Source organism: Phocoena sinus, chromosome 10 (assembly GCF_008692025.1).
Source record: "Phocoena sinus isolate mPhoSin1 chromosome 10, mPhoSin1.pri, whole genome shotgun sequence".
Lineage (NCBI taxonomy): Eukaryota > Metazoa > Chordata > Mammalia > Artiodactyla > Phocoenidae > Phocoena > Phocoena sinus.
This window is the reverse complement of record NC_045772.1, coordinates 98,372,233-98,398,066: the sequence shown is the minus strand read 5'-3', so window position 1 is coordinate 98,398,066 and position 25,834 is coordinate 98,372,233. Positions and strand designations below refer to the sequence as shown.

The following is a 25,834-nucleotide window of genomic DNA, read 5'->3' as shown; positions in this document are numbered from 1 at the left end:
AGAGCAGTGTCAGAAGAGGTGACTTGTCCCAGGTCCTACAGCCAGAAAGGTACAGAACTGGCAACAGAACTCAGGTATTCTGGACGTTTTTTGACACCGACTGTCTGCAACCACGGATAGAGCTGAGGTGGACAGCTGTGCTGCGGAGACAGGACAAGGAGCCAAGTCCTGGTAGCCTAATTAAGAGGATTTAGATTGGATACTGAAAAATATTTACAAGGTTATAAAGGGCTGAAATGACGCTTGATAAATCGTGGCTTATTTTTAGGGACCACTTGAAAGCAGGGGAGCCGCAAGGCACAGACGGGGGGATCCAAAGACAGCAGGCCGAATGGCGTCTGGTGGGGTCTCTCGGGCCGGCAGTAGTTCTCTTCTGCTAAAGCCATCAGGTTCTTGTTTCCTCGCTGAGATTGCTTCACCTTACCGTCCCATTGGATGCCAAGGAAACAAAATACCCGAAGCCATTTATTTGTTTTTTTTTTTTTTTTTTTTTTTTTTATTTTATGTCCTTGCTCACATGGACAGGAAAATGCAAAATCCAGGGACTAGCACAAGATGACGTGTCTCAGATGTGAGTGGTATGAAGGTGACGCTGGGGCTCTGTGATGATACGGAGGCGGGGGCTGCGGAGATGAGAAGGCAGGGAGGGGATGAGGGCCGGGCCCAGCGCGGGAAGAGGGGAGAGCAGCGGCCCCATCACAGGTTCACCATCAGCCAGTCCAGCAGCTGCAGCCGCGTGACGTTGCCCACCGCCTCCTGCAGCTGTCGTTCCTTCTCATAGCGCAGCACCGACTGCAGAACGTCACCTACGCTGCGCCCTTTTTCCATGGCGGCTGCCGAGAGCTGAAGTAGCTGAGGGAGGGAAGGAAAGCAGTTGTGGGGGGCAGAGCATCCCACCGAAGGTGGTGAAGGGCTGCCAAGGCGAGGGCAAAAGAGCCCCTGCGGCGGGAGGGCCTCGAGGGAGACACTGAGGAGATGTCCATAACCGGGCCGCTCGCTGGCCTGTCTGACGGAAGAAAGGTGGTGACATCGCCCTTAATTTAAGTAACATCCCCCGTCCGTGATATGGCAAATGTGATTTCCCACTAAGACTAAAAACTTCCTGCTTCCAGTGGGTGTTTGGTCAGTGGTGTTCTTGCCTTCTCAGGATTCTAAAGGTCTTAAGTTCACTGTGACATCGTAAAACGGGCTCCATCATTGTCCCAAGACTGACAAGGGCAGGAGAGAAAGAGACAAAGGACAAATGTGGGTGCTGCTTTCCCTGCCCCATAGACAGACAACACTGGGATGTTAGAGCAGGAAGGTGACTCAAAGATCCATTCAACCCCCACGCAAATGCTGCCCGGAGAGGTGAAGACTGTCAGTAATACAATGCTAGAGATTAGCGGAGGTAATACTCATACCCAGGTCTCTTCCCAAGCTTAAAATGAGAAACAATGAGCCAAAGCAAGTATTCTAATGTGAGCACAGTCCATTGCTATTCCACCCGGAATCCTCACGGCAACAAACTAATCAAAGTTTATATTTCGTGCATTCTGCACCTGACTGTGTGAGAAAGTCAAAGGGCAAACGAACAGGCCAAATATCAGGAACTTTCTCAGGGGAAATTCCGTGCAGACCGAAGTATTGCGTTGGCCAAAAAGTTCGTTCGGGTTTTCCCATAACACCTTCGGCTACACCCAAATGAACTTTTTGGCCAACCCAATAATGAGGATACTCCTGAAACCAATGGAAAGACAAAGTCTCCGCAAAGAGGAGATATAAAGAAGACCCAAATGGAAATTTTGGAACTAAACAACAATACAAAATCCCAAATGAAAACTAAATGGACGGAGATGAGAGAGGAAACCCAGGAAACTTGAAGAAAGAGCAATAGAAACGCGTCGCACTGAACAGGGTAAGAGACTGATTCAACCTCTTTCAAAAAGACTGAGAAAATAAACAATTCCAAAAGGTTTTACATCTATGTCATTAGAATCCCAGAAGGAGAGGAGAAAAGGGGGAGTACAGAAAACATACTTGGTGAAAGCTTCCCCTATTTGCCAACAGACATAACTGACAAATTCAAGAAGCGTAGCGAAGCTGAAAGAACATGAACCCAAAGAAATTCACTTCAAGACCTGCTGTGATCAAATTGCTGAAAACTGAAGAAAAAGAAAAAAAAATCTAAAAGCGGTCAGAGAAAAATGGCACATTTTGTAAAAGGGAACAACAATTCGAACGACAGCTGACTTCTCGTCAGAAACCATAGAGGCCAGAGGAGGTGAAACAGCATTTGGTAAGCACTAAAAGAAAAGAACTATCAAACCAGAATTCTATGTCCAGCAAACATATACTTCAGGAACGAAGGTCCAATAAAGAAAAATTCGGATTAAATTAAGAGAATTCATTGCCAGAAAATGCACTCTTGTCGTTCGGGCAAAAGGAAAATGGTATCAGAAGGAAACTAGGAACATGAGGAGTGAACAAAGAACAAAAGAGACAGTCAAAATCTCAGGATAAACGATAAACGATTCGCCTCCATTCTTTAAAATGTGCTTTACGGTTGAAAGCAAAAATAACGTTACCTAAGGATTTTTGCAACTAAATACGTAAAATAACTGAAACCTAAGGCAGAAGAGTGAAGGGACCTATATGGTAGGAAGATTTCTACATTCCAATTTAAGTGGTAACTATTGACTCTAGTTAGACTCTGAAAAGTTAGGTATGTTATTGTCATCCCCAGAGAAACCACTAAAAGACCACACAAAGAGATGCAGGCAAAAACACGATAGATTAAAACGGACAGCTAAAAAATGTTTAAATAATCCAAAAGAAGGCAACAAGAGGAAAAACAGGAAAAGCAGAGAGAATAAACGTAACTAACATTAATAGGCCTAAATCCAAGCACATCAATAATTAGTTCAACTGTAAATGGTCTAAACACACCACCTGCTGTCAGAATAGATTAAAAAAACATTACCCTACTTACGTTGCCTATGGAAAATGGTAATGTGAACCACCTTACGGTAAGTGTACTTTCTTAAGGAACTGTCAAACTCTTTTCCAAAGTGGCTGTACCATTTTGTGATATAGGTAAGTTAAAAGTAAAATTATGGAAAAAGACATACCATGAAAACACCAATCAAAAGAGAGCTTGAACCTCAACATTTGTGGTGATTCTGTTGGTATAAAGGGGGAAGAATTCAAAAGGGCCAGATGTCCGTTTGTCTTTTCGACAAAGGTGCTGAAGACAACGGCATACCCACACGCAGAAGTACGAATCTAGAATCTAGACACCTACCTTGTATTATACATGAAAATGAGCTCACAATTGGTCACAGACCTAAGTATCAGAGCTGAAATTACTATTTAGAAGAAAAGAAACAAGAGAATCTTCATGACCCTGGTTATCAGGTCAGGGTTTCGCAATCTGGCTCTACTGACCTTATGACCAGGTAATTCTTTGCTGAGGGGCTGTTCTGTGCACTGTAGGATGTTTATAGCATCCCTGGCCTCTCCCCACTAGACTCCCCCTTCCCGGTTGTGACAAGAAAACACGTCTCCAGGCATTGCCAAATGTCCCTTGGGGGCAAAACTGCCTCCAGTTGAGAACCACTGAGTTAAGCAAAGATTTATCAGATATGACATCAAAAGCACAAGCAATGAAAGCAAACAGTGATAAATTAGATGTCATCATTAAGAACTTTTGCTTTTTGAAGCACTCCATTAAGTAAAAAGATACAGGCTGAGAGAAAATATTTGCAAATCATACATATCTGATAAAGGACTTGTATCCAGAATACATAATTCTTGTAACTTTATATTCTTGTAACCCAGTCAAAATATAGGCAGAAGATTTACACAGACAACTCACCAAAGAATATATATGAATGGCTAATGAACACATAAAAAAGATGTTCAACATCTTTAGTCATTTTAATGTATGTATGTCAAATTAAGTCCACAGTCAGAAACCACTCTAACAGCTATAATTTAAAAAAAAAGAATAATGAGAAACTGAAATCAACAAAAATTGCTGGTAGGAACGTAAAATGGTACAGCCACTTCGGAAAACAGTTTGACAGCTTCTTGAGGAAGTACACTCCTTGTCACCCAAGAGAAATGGAAACGTTATGTCCACACAGAGATGTACATGTGAACGCGCACAGAAGCGTTATTCATAAGAGCCAACAACCCAAACGTCCGTTAACTGGTGAGTGGATAGAGAAAACATAAAATATTCAGCAATAAAAGAAACGAACTACTGACATATACTGCAGTATGGATACACCTCAAAAACGTTATGCTAGGTGTACAGAGGCAGGTGTAAAAGGCTGCACAGTTTATGACTCCATTATGTAAAATGTCGGAGAGGCAAATCTGTAATGCTAGAAAGCAGTTGATGGTTGCCTACGGCTGGGGGTGAAACTGAGAAATAGCGCCTAGAAAATTTCTGAGACAGAGAAATAAGGAGTCTCTAGTCCTTATCGGATATTAAAACATATTATAGAATTACAGTAATTAAATCAATATGCTATGAAAATAGTATTAAACTAGTAAGGATAGACAAATGGTTCAATGGAATAGAATAGAAGGCTTTGAAAAAAAAACAAAGATAGCTATCTGAGCTAGTGGGAAGCAGCTGCATCGCACGGGGAGATCAGTTTGGTGCTTTGTGACCACCTAGAGGGGTGGGATAGGGAGGGAGGGAGGGAGATGCAAGAGGGAAGAGATATGGGGACATATGTATATGTATAACTGACTCACTTTGTCATAAAGCAGAAACTAACACACCATTGAGCAATTATGCTCCAATAAAGATGTTAAAAAAAAAAAAGACAGCCATCTGGAAAAAAATAAGAGATTGCATCCCTACATCACACCTTATGTGAAAACAAATTCAACATGGATGAAAGTCTTAAACATTTTTTTTAAAAATCATAAAGGTAGTAGAAGAAAAACATGGGGAAGTCTTGTAGAGAATGTTTTCCAAAGTACGACACAAAATCTAGGAAAAATAAAAGATAAACTGTCATATTTGACTACATAAACATTTAAAAAATTCTGTATGGCAAAAAAAAACACCAATCAAAAGTCAAATGATAAAAATATCACATTTAATATCACAAAGGCTAATTTCCTTGTATATAAAAAAACTCTCAGAGATAAAGAAAAAAAGACCAACAACCCAACAGAAGAATGGGCAGAGGGCATGAACAAGTAATTCACCCATGAAAAAGGATTGAAAAATGGCTCTTAAACATATGAAATGGTATTCACCCTCATTCCTAATAAGATATGTGAAAAGTAAGGCGACACTTGGCAAAGGTCAAAAGTCTGGAATGGACTGTTGGTTAAACTGTGGGAAGTAGACACTGTCATACTGTTGGTGCAAGCTCTATAAAAGGCATTGGGGAATACATATCCAATCTACAAGCACACGTTCAGATACATTTGAATCTGTGCATACAGCATTGCTTATAGCAGCAAAATACTGGTAACTGAAATGTCCATCCATAGAAGAGTGGTTACATACAGCACCTGCATACAGTAAATATGCAGCCATTAGGAAAGAATGTGGCAACTCTGTGTGTTGCAGAAGAGAATATATACACATAGATAAAAGACTACCATTTGTGACTTAAAGAAAGATGAGTATATATAAGTATTAACTTGTACATGCATAAGCATTTCTGGAAGGAGAAACAAGAAATTGATCAGAATGGTTTTCTCCAGGGAGGGCAATGGGAGGGGAGATAAAGATGAGAAAAAGCCCTTCATTTTAAGTGTACATCTTTTTTTGTGCCTTTGGATTTTGAACTATGCATACATTACTTATTCAAAAATGGATGCAAGTTTGTTTAAAGGAATTGGGCTCATGGGCATCCCAGTGTTACCAGGTTCAGTCACCTGCATCGGCATGAAAATATCTGCATATGTTAATTAAGTCTATTTCCAAAAACAAATTGTGACTCATTTTTAGGTAGTTTCTTTGATGTATACTTCATCCAGCTGTTCTTAAACATATACTGATGCTCAGGGCACATCCACTCAGTTGAAGTTTGGATGTGCTGCTGAAAAGAGATGACAGTCTTTACTTTGGGCAAAGATGTGCGTGTGTGTAGAACAAGGAGGCCTGCATGTCTACTGTCCTCCTTCTAGAGAATTCTATCATAGACATTCTAATTCAAAATAATCTAAAATCAGAATGTATTATGTATGTTACGTATGATGAGGATGACTTAAAAGATGGTGTCAGAACAAAGCCCGTTTCACACTGTACACATGAAAGCTAGGCTTTTTAGATTTTTCGCATCGGTCTAAAGCTTTTGTGAATATAGGCCCATCCGCTAATTACTACGTGCCAAAACACTTGTCTGTTGTACAGACTGGAAAAACTGCAAAGAGACAGAACTTGCCAAGGACTCTTAGGGATAAACCTAAGATTGGATCTCCACGTTCTGTCCTTTAGCCCAAGTGGAACATATGCACACAAATCACCTGGGGATTTTGCTAAAGCGAAGATTCTGATTCAGTAGGTCAGGAGTGGAGCCTGAGATTCTGCACTTGTACTGAGCTCCCAGGCGATGCCAATGCTGTCGGTCCACAGACCACACGAGTAGCAAGTCTACAGATGACACAATTTCTCGTTTAAGCTGAGAGTGGCCTATTCGGCATGCTACACAGTTCTGTGTCTTCCCGGTCATCAGATAAACCAAGTAACCCAGTTACAAGGGTTACTCATACCACATATTAAACAGAGAAAGCCTCTTCCTCCACGTCCTCTGGTTTCTAAGAAGATGAATGCTTTTTATAAATAATCCCAGCCTCTTGTGCCACCTCCTACTACTTAAAATGCCATTTTTCTACTTTTCTCAATTGAGGGAAAATAATAAAAAATCCTGTGTGTGTGTGTGTGTGTGTGTGCGCGCGTGCTGTGGAGATGGCCTCTCTTAATTCTTCCACACTAGCATGAAACAGCAACTACATAAACAAAAGCTTTCTGGACCCCAAATTTCCCTTCAGTGAGCAGCTCCAAGGCCTAACCTGGGAGAAGAAAGGAGTTAGAAGGCACACCTACCTTTACCAGTAAGAACAGTAATAAGCTGATTTTCCATCTGCCTTATTCTTTGGTCTTACTTCTCAACTGATTCAGAACTCAGGGTGAGGGGAAGAGGGATGTTATTTATTGAATCCCTTCAAATCCCCAACACTTCCTAGACCACCAGCTAAGAGAGGAATGACAGGCTTAAAAGGCCATCAGTCCACCCTTCACCCGCCGCCTCGCCAGCCCGGCAGCACATCCCCAGGATGTGATGCTTCCCAGCAGCTCCTTCTCATTCTTTGGGCAAAGCTGTCATGCAGAATTCAGCCTGAGCCCAGACCTTAATCTGATTCTTTCACCAAGTCTCTTGGAGGTTCCTTATTTGTGCACTTCCATCGATATACGCAGGAAAAAAGAGAGGAAAAAAAAAAAAGATTTCTCTCTTTTTTACCCTCTGATACGCCTCCCAGTGGGCAAAATTGAATTTTAATTTACCCGCTATCTCTACCACGAGGCACGAGCTTCAAATTTTCACTGTCCCCATTCTACCCTTCTCGTGGCTCTCTTTCCATTCAGAAAGAAAAAAAGAACTTAACACCCCGATTAACCCCTAATACATCTTCCCAAATTCCCGATTCTACCTCCTTACCTTCTCCTGGATTCCTTCATCGTAACCAGCAAAGTACAACACGGGGACATTGAGCTCAGAGGCGGCCACCCACTGAAGAACGGCTTGGAGCTGCTTGTTCTGAACCGTATCGGTTAGGTTGTGGCTGCTGACGATCACTTTGGGCGCTGCATACCCTTCGGGGAGCGGTGCTGATATACCTCTCAATTCGTTATAGATTGCTTCATAAGCATTCTTCAGAAGGATCTCTGCCGCCCCTGTGCCCTTGGTGGGCAAACACTCATGTAAACTATCTGGGGAGGCTGCAGTCGGACAGTTGGTATCCCCAGGCTTATCATCTTCTAGTTCTGCCAATGGAGAGTCACAGGACTTGGCAATAATGAGACACAACTTCATCACTGAGTCCATCAGATGTTCTACCATTTGCCTGTTCATGTGGTCATCCAGCTGGTTAGCAACCTTCTTGGTCAGCCCAGCAAAAGTACCTCCAGCCTCATCGCCTTCATTTAGTTTGATGGGAGAAGGACTTACAGGTCTTTCACACTGGGGACTGTCTTCTTCCTTAGTTGGCTTGGGTTCAGAGCTACGGTCGCTCTTGAAAATGGTCTCACCGAGTAAGTTCCGGATGAAGTTGAAGAAAACGCTCATCAGATCCTTCTTTTCTGCTTCTTCTTGGTCAACCCCCATATGAGGAGACCTAAGGCCGGACTCATCAGAAACTGCAGGGGACTTGCTGTTGGCCTGCAAGTTGGTGCCTCCAGCAGCTTTAAGGAGACTCTGCGCATCCATGCTTCCCCCCTGGGCCAGGTGGTACTGAATCAGAAGTAAGGCAGATACGATCAGGTCCCTGGCCCAGGAGTCAGAGTCATACCTAAAATTCTCCGGTTTCTCTGGGTGATGCATAGAGGGACTAAGCTTGCAAGGATCGGAAGGAACTCCCGAGGGAGAGTCTGGTGCAGGTTTATACTGTTTGTTGGAAGCTACAAACGGTGCACACTGGAAACCTGGAGATTTTCCTTCTTTCTGCTGGTTTTTATGCCACAGGGACAGTCCCTCTTGGATGATGTGCTCACCCAGAGTTTCAGCACAAGTCTTCTCCTTCTCGGCTTTGGGTGCAGGAGAGCATATTTTTTCCCTCAGTTTACCTTCAGATTTCATGGCTGCAAAGCTGACGTTTCGGTTTTTAGGGTCACTCGTTCCTTTCGCGGACATGAGGGAATAACTCTCAGACTTGTCCTTAGTTTCCCTGACAGTCTCAGGAGGTTTCTTGGCAAATATCACTGAGTAGAGTTTACCCAGCATGGCATCCATGATATCTGTGGCCTTCTGGCTTCCATGAGAGAAGATACTTCTTTTCACGGCCGAGACAAAGTCCGTGTCAGTCATGAGGGCCCCTGTGACGTCGTGGAGGTTCTTCATGAAGGAGTCAATGAGATCTGAGACCACTTCTTCTGCGTGCTTGATCAGGACCTTCTTTAGCAGGATGGTGGCAATGGTCGTGTCCTTCACTTGGATCCTCAGTGTCTTCATGATGGAGACCATCATATCAGACACCACACTGTTAGCATAACTGATGATCCCTTGACTGACAGAAGCTGTGAAGTCATTGGGCTTTTCCTGCTCTCTGAACATCTCTCCCTCTGCGGGTAAGGACCTTCCGTCCTCTGTGGCATCACTTGCGTTACAAGATTCAAACACTTCCTTATAGAAGAAAGACTTCTTAGAAGAAGGCTTGTCGTCTGGACTCCTGCTTTCCTTGGTGCTGTCTTTGATCTTCAAAGCACTTTTGTATTTTAAATTCAGGGGACTCTGTAATGTTCCTGAGGCTCTGTCATAGGAGCCAGGAGCCTTATCCGAGGTGGAGTTTCTGGAACAGGCAGAGACAGTCTCGTTCACCAGCTCTGATGCCACCTTGCTCAGGCTTTTTTTGGGTGCGGGCTTATCCCCCACGTACACTGACTGATGGACGCATTTGCTCTCAGAGCCGTCAATCCTCTCGTTGATCTCCTTGCGGGCCATGGCTATGACGAGATTTGTGAGGCGATTGGCGTAGAAGGAAACTTCGTCTACTGAGCTCCTGTTACCAGCGTGGGCACTGGGGCCCTGACAAGGGTTCTCTCTGTGACTCATCTCAAAATGCAATCTCCCTGGACCGCCCATGGCGGTGGTGTTATAATAGTCCACACAGAAACTTTTGCGTGGGTCTCCTGAGCTGACCATTTCCCCACTAAATGACGCTTCTCCAGGCTTGAATCTAACATCTTGGAACCCTGCTGTGCTTTTTTCCAGGTCTCTGCGGAGCCAGCTGAGCACCCTGATGGGATCATGTGAGGCTTCCTGAAAAACAGACAAGGATTCATCCAACTACAGCAAAGCAAAAGATATGGGATATTCAGGACAACCTCAAAGAGCAGTTACAAAAATGGTCGCCTCTCTCAAGTCTTAACTGCTCCATCAGCCCCATAGATGTAACTGACATTTATTGAGTGCTTACTATGTATCAGGCACTGCTGCAAGTAGTTTAGGCCTGTTATCTCATTTAATATTATTCTGGCAGTAAACTTAAATGCTACAGAAGAGGAAATTGAAGAACTGAGAGATTTAAGTCAGTTTCTTACCTGAGGTTATACAGCTATAATCATTGACGGAGGAGGAATTCCAACCCAGGCAGTGACTCCAGGGCCCATGCTCTTGGCCACTGCACTATACTGACTCCAAAAACAACTGTCCTTAAGATATGACTGTCAGGGCTCCCCCAGTGGCTCAGCGGTTAAGGATCCACCTGCCAAAGCAGGGGACATGGATTTGATCCCTGGTCCAGGAAGATCCCACATGCCGAGAAGCAACTAAGCCCGTGCGCCACAACTACTGAGCCTGCGCTCTCGAGCCCGTGAGCCACAACGACTGAGCCCGTGTGCCACAGCTACTGAGGCCCACGCACTTAGAGCCCATGCTCCGCAATAAGATAAGCCACTGCAGGCTTCCCTGGTGGTGCAGTGGTTAAGAATCCGCCTGCCAATGCAGGGGACATGGGTTCGAGCCCTGGTCTGGGAAGATCCCACATGCCATGGAGCAACTAAGCCCGTGTGCCACAGCTACTGAGCCTGAGCTCTAGAGCCGAAGAGCCACAACTACTGAGCCTGCATGCCACAACTACTGAAGCCCGTGCGCCTACAGCCCGTGCTCCGCAACAAGAGAAGCCACTGCAATGAGAAGCCCGGGCACCGCAATGAAAAGTGGCCCCACTTGCTGCAACTAGAGAAATCCCACGCACAGCAATGAAGACACAACGCACCCAAAAATAAATAAATAAATAAATAAAAATTTAAAATACTTTAAAAAAAAAGAGAGCAGCCACCGCAATTAGAAGCCCGTGCACCGCAACCAAGAGTGGCCCCACTTGCTGCAACTAGAGAAAGCCCGTGTGCAGCAACGAAGACCCAATGCAGCCAAAAAAATAAATTAAATAGATAAATTTATTTTAAAAAATTAAAAAATAAATTTTTATTTAAAAAATAAATTTAAAAATATAAATTATATATATAATTTAAAAAATAAATTTATAAACTAAATAAATACATTTATAAAAAAAAAGATCTGTCAGCAGCTACAGAGGTAGCATTTGAGCTGAATCAGAGATTTCATGTATTGCTACTAATTGTTATTTTTTTATGGTTGATCTGTTCTGTTTAGGTCTCTTTATTCCAGCATAGTTTTCAAAAAATTAGAAAATTCAAGGACAGTTGTGCCTAATTCATCGCTTTACTGGGCTACACAAGCACAATCTGATATGATCAATGGCTTCCAGCGGACTCTTTGACGTGACTTAAGTTAAAAATCTGATTTGTAATTGAGGACTTAGTATCTGTGGACAATTTATTAGTTTTGAGTGAATGCAGATTCTTTGGTGGACATTAGCTGTGATAAGCACATGGACATATTTATATGTTCACCTACTGTAATCCACAATCTTCACTTGAACATAGGCTAAAATAAGAATGTATGTAAAAGTATCCTACTTACCATCAAACGTAAGGGATCGTTGTAATAACGAGTTATATCTATCTGGGGATGACCACAGGTACTGCCCATCTTTAAAGCATAATTTGCTATTTTAACTACCAAGTATCATAGAATTGCTGGCTACTATTTGTTCAATACTTAGGTCTACTACCAGGCACTGTGCTTAGTGCTCTATGCATGTTATTTTATTTAATTCTCATACATACCCTGTAAGGTGGGTATCCCTCTTCCAGTTTCACAGGTGGAAAAGAGGCTTAGAGAAGTTAAATACTGACTAACATCTCACAGCTACTACACGATGGGGGCTAGGATTCAAATCTAGTTTGGACTCTAAAATTGGCACTCTCCACCCCTACAGTATTCTGTTATGTTTGGATGACTTGGGAAGAAGAGAAAAGCAGCTGGACCTCTACAGGCTGGTTTAAGTTGCTTGTGGGCTACCGAGCTTGGTTCAAAGTCCTCCTAAATGGTTCTGCTAATTTGAATAATAGCTACTATAAGGAAATTTGTGCTCTAGTAGAAAACTATGCATAATCTATAGCATACCTTTCCGCATTTTCTGATTCTGATTCTCTCAGAGCTATTTGATAACTCTGTAAACTGTAGATAACTGAGAGCAATGCAATATAATTCTTGTCTACACACATGTTAACTCTGACCGGGGAAGAATTACTTACTGTCTCTCCCACTGTGGAAAAGGTCAGTTTTGCTTCCGTTTGCACATTCATTTCAATATTCCTGATCTATATATGTCTTTTTCCTTTGATTCTCCTTTGAACTGCACCAGCTCCTCATTAATGAGTTAAATAAAATCTTTCACGATTTATTTTTACATTCATAGGAGAGTCATTATTTCACCTTTCTCTGAAAATGATCTTTTAACAGTTTCGGGAGTCTCTGCCAAGATGTCCAGCAGATTTGCCTAACAGAGGTAAATGTCATCATGAGGATGGTGTACCAGGTGTGTCTCTTCTTAGGCCCCCAGAGGTGAATCCAAAGGGCAACAGAACTTTGCAGACGTTCTGTTTTTCTAGTTTTAATTTTCCTCTCTACGGATTTTGGGTTTGGTTTTCATTTTGTTTTTTCCATGGCCGATAATCACCCGTGGCAGCAATGCTTGAGGATGCGGTTTTATGTGTCACCATTTGGTGATTTCTTTAATGGATGAATGGTTTTTAGAGATCTATTCTCTGTTGGTGACAGACAACAGAAAATCTATTTTGCTTAAGTATTTTTTGCCTACCTTAAGCTCAAATCAGTTTGGAATTTTGTGCCTAGTTGGAAGGAGAAGGGTTCTTTAACCTCCGGACAGGTGAGTTTGGGGTTTCTATGTTTACCTTTGACACATGACTAAAAGTTTTTTCTCCATTGACATATAGTTGACATATAACATTACATTAGTTTCAGGTGTACAACACCTGTAATTATTCGATATCTGTATACGTATTGTGAGATGGTCATCTCACAACAAGTCAAACGTCCACCATCACCACACATAGTTCAAAATTTTTTTCTTGTGCTGAGCTCTTTTAAGATCTACTCTTTTAGCAACTTTCAAATATACAAAATACATGCTACAGTATTATTAACTATAGTCACCATGCTGTACATTATATCCCCAGGATTTATTTATTTTATAACTGGAAATTTGTACCTTTTGACCTCCTTCACCCATTTTGCCCACCCACCTCTGGCAATCACCAATCTGTTCCCTGCACCTATGAGTTTATGTGTTCTTTTTTTTTTTAGAGCCCACATATAAGTGAGATCATATGGTATTTGTCTTTCTCTGACTTACTTATTTCACTTAGCAGCTATTGTCACAAATGGCAAGATTTCCTTCTTCTCATATTCCACTGTATATATGAACCACATTTTCTTTATTCATTGTCCATCAATGGACACTTGGGTTGTTTTCCATGTCTTGGCTGTTGTTAATAATGCTGCAATGAACACAGAGGTGCAGATATCTCTTCGAGATGGTGACTTTGTTTCCTTTAGATATATACCAGGAAGTGGAATTGCTGGATATGGTAGTTACTATTATTTTTAAATAATTTCCTCAACGATTGTGAGTAAGATTAAATGAGATAATATGCACAAAATAATCTGTACACTTGAAATGGAATGTATCAGACAGGTGGTACTCCTTAAACATGTCAAGTGAAGATTAGACTTCAGAAGAGGTAAGAGAAGAGGAGAAGTCAAGACGCTTGATCGTAGGGTAATGTGGTGAAACACGGTTAACCAACTGTGGAGTACTAAGGAATAAAACTTGACTTCCTACATGTATGGGAAGTAGTGCTCTGGGTGAAAACAGAAGTGCTGGAAGAGAGCATGGCTAGGGGTGTGTCCTGCAATTCATTCCCATCAGCCTGGGTGGGAGGTGTGAAGAGACTACTGAGTTTCCATATGAATCTTTTAAAAAATTATTTTTCTGAACCAAAGGTCAGTAACAAGGGTGAACTTCTAAAAGGACAAAATTTAGTTTTAAGAAGAAGCTGCAGGAAAGAGAGCTGCCTGTATGCATGTCTGAGAAAGGGACAGAGAAAAGGTGGTGGAGTCAGAGCAAAGACTTCCAAGAAATGGAAAATTCAGTGGGTTCCAGTGTACAGGCTATTCACCAGGGGGACCAACCTGATAGCCCACTTTGTGGAGGTGATTTAGGAGAGATGAATGATGTGTATCATAAACTATAATAAAACAATTCAATATGTATATAGTGTCTGTGTGTAACATCATTTAGAGAGGGCATTTGATGAGCAGGCTTCTTTGCAGTGACTCAGGGACTCAGGCTCTGCTTTTGCATGGTTTCACCCTCCCTTAGGGACTCAGAATCTTTCCTTCGAGCCAGTGTATGGGAAACACCAGAGACTGTGGAGGATTGAATGAGAAACTTTTGTTATCTAGGCCTGGAAGTGACAAACATCACTTCTACCCATATTCCATTTGTCTTTGCCTTTTTTTTTTTTTTTTTTGTGGTACACGGGCCTCTCACTGTTGTGGCCTCTTCCATTGTGGAGCACAGGCTCCGGACGCGCAGGCTCAGCGGCCATGGCTCACGGGCCCAGCCGCTCTGTGGCATGTGGTATCTTCCCAGACCCAGGCACGAACCCGTGTCCCCTGCATTGGCAGGCAGACTCTCAACCACTGCGCCACCAGGGAAGCCCTGTCTTTGCCTTTTGAAATTGTGATTATGATGTACCCCAGTGTGGGTCTTTTGATTTCATCCTATTGGGAGGTCACTGAACTTCTGGATGTTTATATTCACATCTTTCATTAGATTTGGGAAGTTTCCAGCCATTATTTCTCCAAATATTCTCCCTGTCCCTTTTTCTGTCTTCTCCTACTGGGACTGCCATGCTGCATGTTTGTTCTCTTGATGGTGTCCCACAGAGCCCTTTGGCTCTGTTTCTTTTCTTCAATCCTTTTTTTCTTTCTGTTCCTTAGACTTGATCATTTCCATTGTCCTATCTTCAATTTTGCTAATTCTTTCTTCTGCCTGCTCAAATCTGCCTTTGAATCCCTCTAGTGATTTTTTCATTTCAGTTATTGTACTTTTCAGCTCCAGAATTTCTTTTAGTTTATCTTTAGGTTTTCTATCTCTTTATGGATATTTCCACTTTGTTCATACGTCATTTTCTTGATTTTCTCCACATCTTTCCCTTGGTTCTTTGAGCATCTTTAGGACAGTCGTTTTAAAGTCTTTGTCTAGTAGATCTGCCACTGGGTCTTTTTCAGAGACAGATTCTGTTGATTTATTTCTTTCCTTTGAATGGGCCATACTTTCCTGGTTCTCTGTATGACTTGTGAATTTTTTTTGGTTAAAAACTGGACATTTGGGCTTCCCTGGTGGCACAGTGGTTGAGCGTCCGCCTGCCGATGCGGGGGATGCGGGTTTGTGCCCCGGTCTGGGAGGATCCCACGTGCTGCGGAGCGGCTGGGCCCGTGAGCCATGGCCACTGAGCCTGCGTGTCCGGAGCCTGTGCTCCGCAACAGGAGGGGCCGTGACGGTGAGAGGCCTGCGTACTGCAAAAAAAAAAAAACTGGACATTTGAATTTACTGGATGAAAGTTTAGAATTGAGGCTCTAAGCTGTTTATCAGTGTTTGAATCATTATGTGTCTGCCATTCAGAAAAGCATTAAGTGTAAGTAATAATGTCTTCCTACCTCCACATGGTATTAACAAGTTAATATTATAACGTTTCTTGAGCAAAAGAATCTCTATTCTGACTGGAAAAAATATTCTTATAGAGCCTAACTCAGAAATATTTTAGGAGTCTAAGTTCACATAGTTGGGTACATTTTTAGTAAATAAGATTCGTTTAATAACTTTGGTTTAATAAAAGCAGCTACATCTTTTCTGATTTACCAGAGTTAGGTATAACATTAAGTGTGCGTTTTTATTTTATGTTGATGTGATCTTCATAAACGTATACAGGTTATGCAGATCCAGTCAGCTAGTATTACTTGTACTTAATGTTTAAGATCATGAAAAATATAAATGTGTTTAATCAAATTGAATATTTATCCTGACCGACTTTGTTTCAACAGTTATTATGTTTTATAGTATGTCAGCTTGATGATAAAGTTCCAACATCTTTATGTAACTTAAAACACTGGACTGGTATTAAATTGAGCTAATTAGTGGATATTCACTGGATACTTAGATCATTTCTAAGTAAGATAGAATAGTGAAACACTAATAGCTAAGCATAATTTATATGCTTTTGCTTTCTATTTTTATTACTATAGAGAGGTTAAATCTTTGGGTCTGTTAATGAATGTGTTTGTTTTTGCCACTTAGATTGTATAAGGGATGTGTATGTCTGTAGAGAGTCGTCCTGTCTGGTCCATAAGCTCTGTTAGTCTGCACTTCAGCTGCTATGTGACAGTTCACCATTGTAAACCTCCTCTCTCCCGGGTTTCTTTGTGAAATAGATTGGAAAGTACTTAGGTTAAAAATTATGATTAATATGAGTGGCTGAGACTCTATTTAGGAACAATAGTTTCACAGGAATCCAACAGAATGCATGCCTATTTTTCTAGAGACTGCAGGTGAAACCTGGTGGAGAGAGTTTCTTAGTTTTGACTCCCTGCTCTCAGGACAGCAAACAATGGAGGCCTTTAAAAGCCAATTTGGAACTTCTCTGGTGGTCCAGTTGTTAGGAATCCGCCTTCCAATGCAGGGGACGTGGGTTGGATCCCTGGTTGGGGAACTAAGATCCCACATGCCACGGGGCAACTAAGTCCTCGCACCACAACTACTGAGCCCACCTGCCGTAAACTATAGAGCCCATGGCTCTGGAGCCGCATGCCGCAACTAGAGAGAAGCCTGTGCACCGCAGTGAAGATCCTGCGTGCTGCAACTAAGACCCGGCGCAGGCAAAACTAAAATAAAATGAAAGATCCTGTTAAAGGCCAATCTGTGACTCCTTATAAAAAGTTCCAGTAAAGCAAACTTAAGGCTTATCTGGTTGCTACAAGTATATAAATAATCAGACCAAATCTGATGAGACTAGCCTTGTTTTGTGATCAAAATTTATCTTATTTTGAGATTTTTTTCAATAAAAATGGAGGTAAGTGTAGGAAAAACATTTGTGCTTCAATAGAAAACTATGCACCATCTATAGTCCATAGCCTGTAGACTGAGCATTGCATATAGCCGTCCACATAACCTGCTTCTGGTTCTGTGTGAGCTGCTTTACAACTCTGTAAGCTGCAGACAATTGATAGCAACGCAAGGTAATTCAACGTGTCTACAAACATGTAACTTCTGTCCAGTGGAGGTTTAGCTGTGGAAGAGGCCAGTTTTGCCTTGATTTGCACATTCATTTCAACATTCCTGATCTGTAAGTATACCTTTTAAAAAAATTCTCCTTTGCACTGGCTGTAATACGTCTCACCGATTTCCTCATTAATTAGTTGAAAAAATCTTTAACATGCATTCATTTTTGTATCTAATTAAGAGTCTCGATTTTGCCTTTTGAAAATTATTCCTTAATGTTACCTACTTTTACACACTATTTGCAAATAGGCATGTTTCCAAAATTAGGCTGTAACATGTACAGTCTTATTATAATGCAGATGTAGAATTTACTTTTTATCCTTTTCAATCCTTTTCACAGAACATTAAGGAAAAACAACCCTATAGCACAGCATCGAGCTTCGTGATGGAGTCTAAAGAGTTGTGTTAGCTTGGTGTGTTTTAGTCTTTCAGTTGTCTATTTATGTTTTTTAGACTAAAATGTGTGCACCCTATGTGCATTACTCCACTCAATCCAGAAGAATTTTGCAGAAGTAGCTGATGAAGTCAGAGTGGCTGGCGGAAAGACTAACCCTGTTTCTTTTTCTATTGATGGAGTTGACAATCAAACACCCATCTCCTCCAAACCTTTTGCCCTCTTGCATCCTTTAACTTTCTTATAGACTAGTATCTTGAACAGTTGGGGAAGGTGGATGCCCAATTATTTCTGAGTCTTTCTTAATTAAGAACAGGGAAAATTTTCATGGCCCTGAAGGAGAATATGAAAAGGGGTAAGGGGTTTAATTTTCTCTCCTCAGCCGTCTTCTGCTTCAGTAGCTTAGTGTTAAGTCAACACATACACCTCCCGTCCTATTCTCCACCTCTAACTCAATTAAACATACTTTATAAAATGTTCCCTATCTCCCACTTCTAAATGATCTGTTCTGTAAACACCCAGAGCAATTACTGTCCGGAAAATCCGTTTGGCAAATTACCATGAACTTCTTATAATTGGTGCCTACTAGTTGTTTAGAGCACATGCGTATTTTTTATTTTCCCGAATGAATGATACGGTCTACGAGGACAGAAACTTTTTCATTCTTTACTACATCCGCTAGAGTGCTTCTCACTTATTGAAAAATTGAGAAATTTTTGTTAATTTAATATTGAAACTCATATTTTGTTGTTCTTCTAAAGAAAAGGGCAGAAGTAAATAAAAGATCTGGTGGAAGCAGTTTTGGTTAGCACTTATTCTACATTGATTGGATATCTAGTATCTGTATGTCCTAATGTCTTAATGTAGATTTGTTAATGTTTTCTTTCTTAGGCTATATGAGGCAGACCAAATAGACTGTGGACAAACAGAATATGGATCATGTAACATTACATGCAAGTAGATGTTTGATAAATGTTAGTACTAAGGATGAGGATTACAATGGGGATTCCATTAGATTGTGAGATCCTTAAAGGGAGAGAATTCTCATTTATTTTTCTATCTCTGACCCTAAGATTCAGCACAGTGTCAGTGCCAGTTATTCATTGTTGTCTCTCAACTCCAAGTCCACCCTTTTTTGTCTTGCTTTGTGACTCTGGAACTGGACTCTTTAAACACTTCTCCTTTGGCAGCTGGCTTTGTTGACAGAGGGCACTGGAGGGGCACTACGTGGTCATCACAGGTGGGAGGCGTTTCCCTTCTGTCCCCCCTGTACCCTCTGGCAAGTGTCTTCAGCACCACTGGGATGCAGGTGGCTGTCCTGTTGCAGCTCACTCTCTCCAGGGAGATCTGAAGCAGCCTTGGTTGAGGGTGAGGGAGCTTTCGTGAGCCTTAGTTTCTTCCTTGTTTACTCTTTCAACCTAGGGGTAGTAGCTGCCTTCTGCGTTTGCTGCTTCTGGAACTCTTTGAGTCTTCTTTCACAGCTTTTAGTAGTTAACTTAGTTAAATACTTTTCACTGAACAGGTTTTTAATATTCAGTTACTGGTGCGGTTTCCATCTTCTGACAGGACTCTGACTTACGGTGCCTGATATCAAGTTGAATGATGTAGGCAGAATGACAATATCACTTGTTCTAAAGGAGTTCATTTCCCCCCCAGTAACTTCATCTTCAAGAATAAGAGGCGGTGGTGGAGAGAATAAAGCTACTCTTAACGGCACATATTCCTAACTCAGTATTTATAAGGCGGCTGACACTTACCATTTTCCAGTCCTGGGGTTGGCCATCTCCGGGGGAATAGACATCAACTTTGCAAACTCCAGTTTGGCTTTGTAACCAGTCAACCCTATCCGACATCTGCAAGAAGAAAAAAAAAAATGAGAATGGGTCATCAAAAGGGCTAGTTATACGGAAGGAGAAATAAGGTAAAAGGCTGAGATGTGGAAAACAGGTCTCCACAGAGACCTGTCCCAAGAGCTACTCCACACCCACTTAACTCTGGACCTCTTCATCCTCAGCTCCCAACTGCAGGAAGATTTCTTAAGCATATGTATCTCTAGTGCAGAGGCCAGAGGCTGGTGTATTCTAGAGGTGCTTGATATAGATTTGCTCATGAATGAACCTAAGCAGACGTGTCCTGCTCTCTGTGTCCTGGCTTGACAGACCTTCCAGATCTTGGATTTTCAGTACAGGCTCAAAGCTCAATGTGATCAGAGTAGAATTACTTTACTTGTCCCTCTCTGTTCTTGCCTCCACCAACTTTTTACAGTAATGTAGGCTTCAGTGTAATTAATTCCTAGAGCACTAACTTACTTATATTAGCAGTAAGTCTAGTATCTCTTCCTTAAGATTACGGGCTTCCTTAATCCCTCTTCCAATTAGCCAGGGGTCCTGGAGGAATTCTCATTCTCCAAGGTTCCACCAAGTATCTGAATGCCAGGAGAAGGGAGACGTCATATGCACCATCCAAAGGGCCCTGGAGGCAGTGATGTCCTTTTGCTGATGTTGATTTTTTCATAAGCTTCCCAACTCTTTGCTCTGTTCCCTAACCTCTGTAATGGCACCACCATCTACCTGGTCTTCCAGAAAGCTGAAATTTATTTTACGTGTATTCTTCCCTCCCAAGCCTCCTCTAGCTACTATTTCTCTCTTCTCTCATTTGTAGTCATTTTTCTTGGAAGAATTGCTTATACTTGCTGCTCTCACTGCCTCATCTCACAAGTGAGCATCACGGTCCCTAATCCATTTACTCCTTGGCCTCTGGCCTTAGTCTCATCCACTTTCTGCGGCACCGCATCTTTGCTAGTTCTTGGAAACAGGACTAATTGTCATATTTGCCCACTGATCATCTACAAGTATGGGCAGCTTCTCTCTGCCCTCTTTTTCCATGACAGAATGCCATTACCAGGCTTCCACACTGAAGTTTCCCTTCTTGTGTTATAAATGTTGCTTAGATCTATACTTCTTAATAAGCAACGTGGGATAAGATGGCCAATTTTTCCTCCCCAATGCCCCACAAACATCTTTGTGAAACAGGCATATATATTTATATTTTAATTCCAACAAATATACTGGTTTTAAATTCTGTTATAATAAAGTCCAAAAGCTTATCCTAATTTTTTTAACAATGAAATTGTGTTATAAAAATAATTGCTTGAAATAAATGGAGCATTATTAGGGGTTGAATATCTGGTTAATTGGAAATATTTGCTTTAAAGGACTTTAGGTCGTGGTGGGGTATACATCTCCCCCACAAATAAAACCAACACAACTCAAACACAGATTACACATGATTTAAACGTAACTGTAAGTGGATTTATTATTTTTGTTATACGTAACATTATGGGTAATTACTAAAAAGAAAATATAAGATCTTTCAAGAGCTACCTGTTCTTTGCTCCCAAAAGAATGCGTTCCTGTTTTCACACCCCACTAACTTAGATTACTGAGCTGGGGAAACAGCTTTCTTCTCTCTTCCTAACACTGTAATACAGTAGATTCCTTGAATAAGCAATGGATTTTCCACCCTGATTAGACCTTAGAATCGCCCTGTTTAAAAATACTGAAACTTGGGCTGCCCTGGTGGCGCAGTGGTTGAGAGTCCGCCTGCCAATGCAGGGGACGTGGGTTCGTGCCCCGGTCTGGGAGGATCCCGCATGTCGCGGAGCGGCTGGGCTTGTGAGCCGTGGCCGCTGAGCCTGCGCGTCCGGAGCCTGTGCTCCGCCACGGGAGAGGCCACAGTGGTGAGGGGCCCGCGTACCGCAAAAACACAAAACAAAAACAAAACAAAACAAAAATACTGAAACTTAGGATCAACTGTTTAAAAATACTGTATCTGAGAGACCAATCCCCATAGAATCTTATTTCAGTGGTTTTAGGCTGTGGAAATGTAGGTATTGAATTTCTTAAAAGCTCTCTGGGCGATTCTAATGTACATCTAGAATTGAGAACCCCTCGGCCTGGGCTTATATGGAGAGATCCTCTCCGCAATAGACTTGCAAGCTCCGGAAAGATAATTATTCTTTTCTTTAAAAATTTTCTCTGAGATTTCCTAACCTTCTTGGTACCTTATTTTAATTTTTTTTAAACCCTAACAAGGAAGCTTTTAGTGTCAATGAAGTTAAACCCTGTATTGTTTCTCAGCAGCTCACTATTTTGTGTATATATTTGAACCCTTGAACCATTACCATGCATAAGGAAGGGATGGCACTGTTCTTTGGCCAAAGAATCAGAAGACTTGGAAACAGGCTGTCCTGGACTGTTGACAGTACAGGTCTTTTAATCTCCAGTTTACATTTCATCTTAATGAGTTACTTCTAATAGAAAATGACAAAATCAATAGGATCTACTGACTTTAGATTATATAGCACAATTAAAAAGCAAGGATGAAAATGAAGTACAGAAAGGAAGGAAGTTGTGTGATCACTTACGCTTACTGAGGACAGGTTCTGGGCTATGAGGAAAGCTCTGGATTAATTTCTTGTTGTCTTCACTATTCCTAAGTTTATCCACCCCTCCTGCCATGAAATATAAGGAATCTGCAATGGAAAGACACAAATAAAAATGGCTGATTTTACATATGAACTTTATTGCCCTTATTACCAAATAATGATTTTGACCTATTATTTTTCACATGGGATACACAAGTAATGAGCACAAAATGATATTCACATTCAAATTCCAGGTCTCATTCTTGGTGCAGTCTGATGGTTCCTACGTGACAACAGAGGTTTCATCATCTGGCCAATAATTTCTGAAATGACTACTGTTATTCTCCACCTTCAAATCATTGGTAGACAGACTAATTTAACAACGAGGACGCTGAAAGTTTTTAGCCTAATCTCAAACCTGGCTTAAATAGGAAGTCAGAAGATAAGTAGCTAGAATGGAGAATAAGTGCCCTGAGTTCATGAATCTCAAAACACTTTTGGACTTCCCTGGCAGTTCAGTGGTTAAGACTCCGCGCTTCCAGCATTTCCACTGCAGGGGGCGCAGGTTAGAGCCCTGGTTGGGAAACTAAGGATCCCGCATGCTGCATGGCAGCGGCCAAAAAGATAAAACAAAAAATCAAAACACTTTGTAGGCACTCCTTTGAGGACTCGGGAGAAATATACATCTTCATGTTACAAAGGGAATTCATAATTAACTTCAAAACCAGCTTCCAGATCAACTGTTTTCCTTCTAATTGCCTGCTGAAAGAGTGAATATACGAATACAGCCTATTTCTAATTCTAGATGGCTCAATTTTTCTTTCTTAAGGTGGAGAATCTGAGAAAAAAAGAAATGACTTGCTCAAGTGTGCTAGGCTGGTTAAGACCTGCATGAAGCTTGACTCTTTTTGGGGATATGTTCACCCCAGGGACTTATCGAAGGTGTAAATATTTATCCAATGATTTACTAATAGACCTCCTATCCCAATAAAACAAATAAATCAATACGCCAAAAGCACTCTTGTACTTCTTTCACACCTGCTAGTTATATAGAGTCAGAAAACACTTCCACTTACATATGTCCTGAGGTTTTTATTCTATTTTCTATATCTTCTGTATGTTGGTCTGCATCCATGAAGTTTTAGACTTTAAATTCCCTAAATTGTCCTGGATAATAGTGTATATAAAGAGGTACTTAAATACCTTTGGATGATAGTGATATTCAGACTCCTAAATCTGTATACCTGTCTCATAACGAAATGGAAAAGAGAGGAGAGTCTAGAGATTAATGGAGCCAATGAGTGGATTCATCCATTTCTTAACCTCAAAGTTGGTGAATAATATCCTGGAGTTAGGGTGGAAAATAAAAGACGCAAAGGATGCTTTGTGTTATCTATTAAATTTGATGAGGAAAGAAGGCTAACTATATACAATGTGAAGATAAATGGACCTTAGGAACCATTTATTGTAACATATTCATTTTAAAGATTAGGAAATTGAGGCCCATAAAGGGAATATTAAAACCAATGGATAAGGCTTCCCTGGTGGCGCAGTGGTTAAGAATCCGCCTGCCAATGCAGGGTACATGGGTTCGATTCCTGATCTGGGAAGATCCCACATGCGGCGGAGCAACTAAGCCCGTGCGCCACAACTACTGAGCCTGTGCTCTAGAGCCCGCAAGCCGCAACTACTGAGCCCGCGTGCCACAACTACTGAAGAGCCTGTGCTCTGCAACAAGAGAAGCCACCCCAACGAGAAGCCCGTGCACTGCAACAAAGAGTAGCCCCCACTCGCTGCAACTAGAGAAAGCCCGTGCGCAGCAACGAGGACCCAACACAGCCAAAAATACATAAATAAATAAATTTTTTAAAAACCACAATGGATATATTCATTGAAATATTTACAGCTCTGCAGGTTAACATTCCGGAAGCTAAGAATTTTCTCTATGGCCAGTAGAGGGACCCTGTGGACAATGGACGGACTGACCTCAAATGTTCCTTAAAAATGTCAATGTGATTATTACCTCAGAGACAACTGAGGCGTGCAAATCATGAATCAGGAGTGCACAACAATACAGGGGCTTGGTTATGGTGCTGTATCCCAGACCACAGCTCCATCTCGAGACATGTTTCCTGTATTCATCAAAAGGATGAGCTCTTGTTTACTCAAGGTTCCTAAGCTCACAGAAAAACTCAAATTTACAGGCAGCATAAATGAAGCTTTTGCAGGGTTGATACATATCTGATCAAGTTTTGAAATTTATTCGACTAGTTTTTATTACTAGTTTAAAAAAGGAAGAATATATTCTATCACATCCATTCTCTTTTTCTCTCTCACTCCCTTTCTCTAAGTGCCTGGCGTATAGTAGAGACTCAGTAAATTTGGTTGTTGATGAAATCAGTTTCATGCGATTTTGTTTAAATAAGGATTAGAAAAGTGTGTGTGTATCTTTTTCTCAGTGGTACCACTCACAGTTCAGCTTTCCTGTGGATCTCCTATAGTTTCACTTTCCCTTAGTAATAACCTCTTCCTCCATTGCCCTGTTAGTACAGACATTTTCTCCACAGAGCTACATATATCCTGCCTTCCCCCAGTTCTCTGTTGTCTAGCCACCGAGTCAGAACTAACAGCGAGAGGATGGAAGTGGATGAGAATTGAGGCTCCGAGCTATACCGGTCTGACTTTGCTACTAGAGCACTGGGAACAACAACAAAAACAAAAACAACAACTCTTGGAACAGCCACACATGACTAGGAAAAGTCAGCACACAGTCAAGCTTCCAGCCACATCATGAAATTGGAAAGCAGACAGTAAGGCCCCCTCATGTACCCAAAAGTATGGCCAAGGAGATCTGATCAATCTGCAACAAAATTAAAACTTCAACAGCAAAGATGGTACGTTCATCTATCATGGTACTGAGGGAGAGGCTCCTTTATTTCCAGAAGATTCTGATGTGAAACTAAAATTGACCGGGCAAAGAGGGAGGCGAGGTTGAACATTAAAAGTTAGCCCAGCACTTGTCACTGAATTCTCCCTTTTAACCACAGAGGATCAGAAAATGGGCTGTTTTCTCGGTCCAGTGGGGTTTCCTACCTCTGTAGCGCTGGAATAGTGAACCACAGAAGACTCCAGAATATACTTTTAAAGTCAATGAAGATGCTGGGATGTTTGTGCTCAGCTCAAGATCTTGTTTCCTCCCCTCAGCCTTCCATGTACCTCCCCCTTGTTGGGACGGAGAGTGACGTCAGAATCACAACTGGTGATATCACTGTCTCCATGGCGACAGTGCTGAGGCTGCCAGAAACTGAGTGATCAAAGGCCAAGGGGAGGGGTGAAGATACATTCCAAGGCTCGGATGCTTAGTTTGGAAGGACTGGCCTTGCTTGCTCCAGATTAATTTTCTCATTTAAGTGTCTCATTTTGGTAGGGGATATGGGAGGGGGAAGTTATGCCAATGGATTCCATTTAAAAGAACAAAGTATTACACATGAAGAAATCCAGATGGGTGCAGAGAATAAGAAATTAAGGAATTGAGGGTCTACTAAACT

General features: G+C 41.6%; 1 protein-coding gene across 2 annotated transcripts; it reads right to left on the bottom strand.

Moving 5' to 3' along the window:
- Positions 1-335: 335 nt before the first annotated feature.
- AKAP3 (A-kinase anchoring protein 3) lies at positions 336-25,496 on the bottom strand. Of its 2 annotated transcripts, XM_032645836.1 has the most exons (6): positions 25,380-25,484; positions 23,363-23,453; positions 22,287-22,394; positions 19,618-19,713; positions 7,677-9,992; positions 336-852 (listed from the first exon to the last, which is right to left on the bottom strand). In XM_032645836.1, exons 4-6 carry the CDS (start codon positions 19,711-19,713, stop codon positions 697-699), a joined length of 2,568 nt encoding a protein of 855 aa, XP_032501727.1. In that variant the 5' UTR covers positions 22,287-22,394; positions 23,363-23,453; positions 25,380-25,484; the 3' UTR covers positions 336-696. The 2 variants fall into 2 exon arrangements, with proteins under 2 accessions (XP_032501727.1, XP_032501726.1); XM_032645835.1 differs by lacking the exon at positions 23,363-23,453 and having other exon boundaries at positions 25,380-25,496.
- Positions 25,497-25,834: the final 338 nt, after the last annotated feature.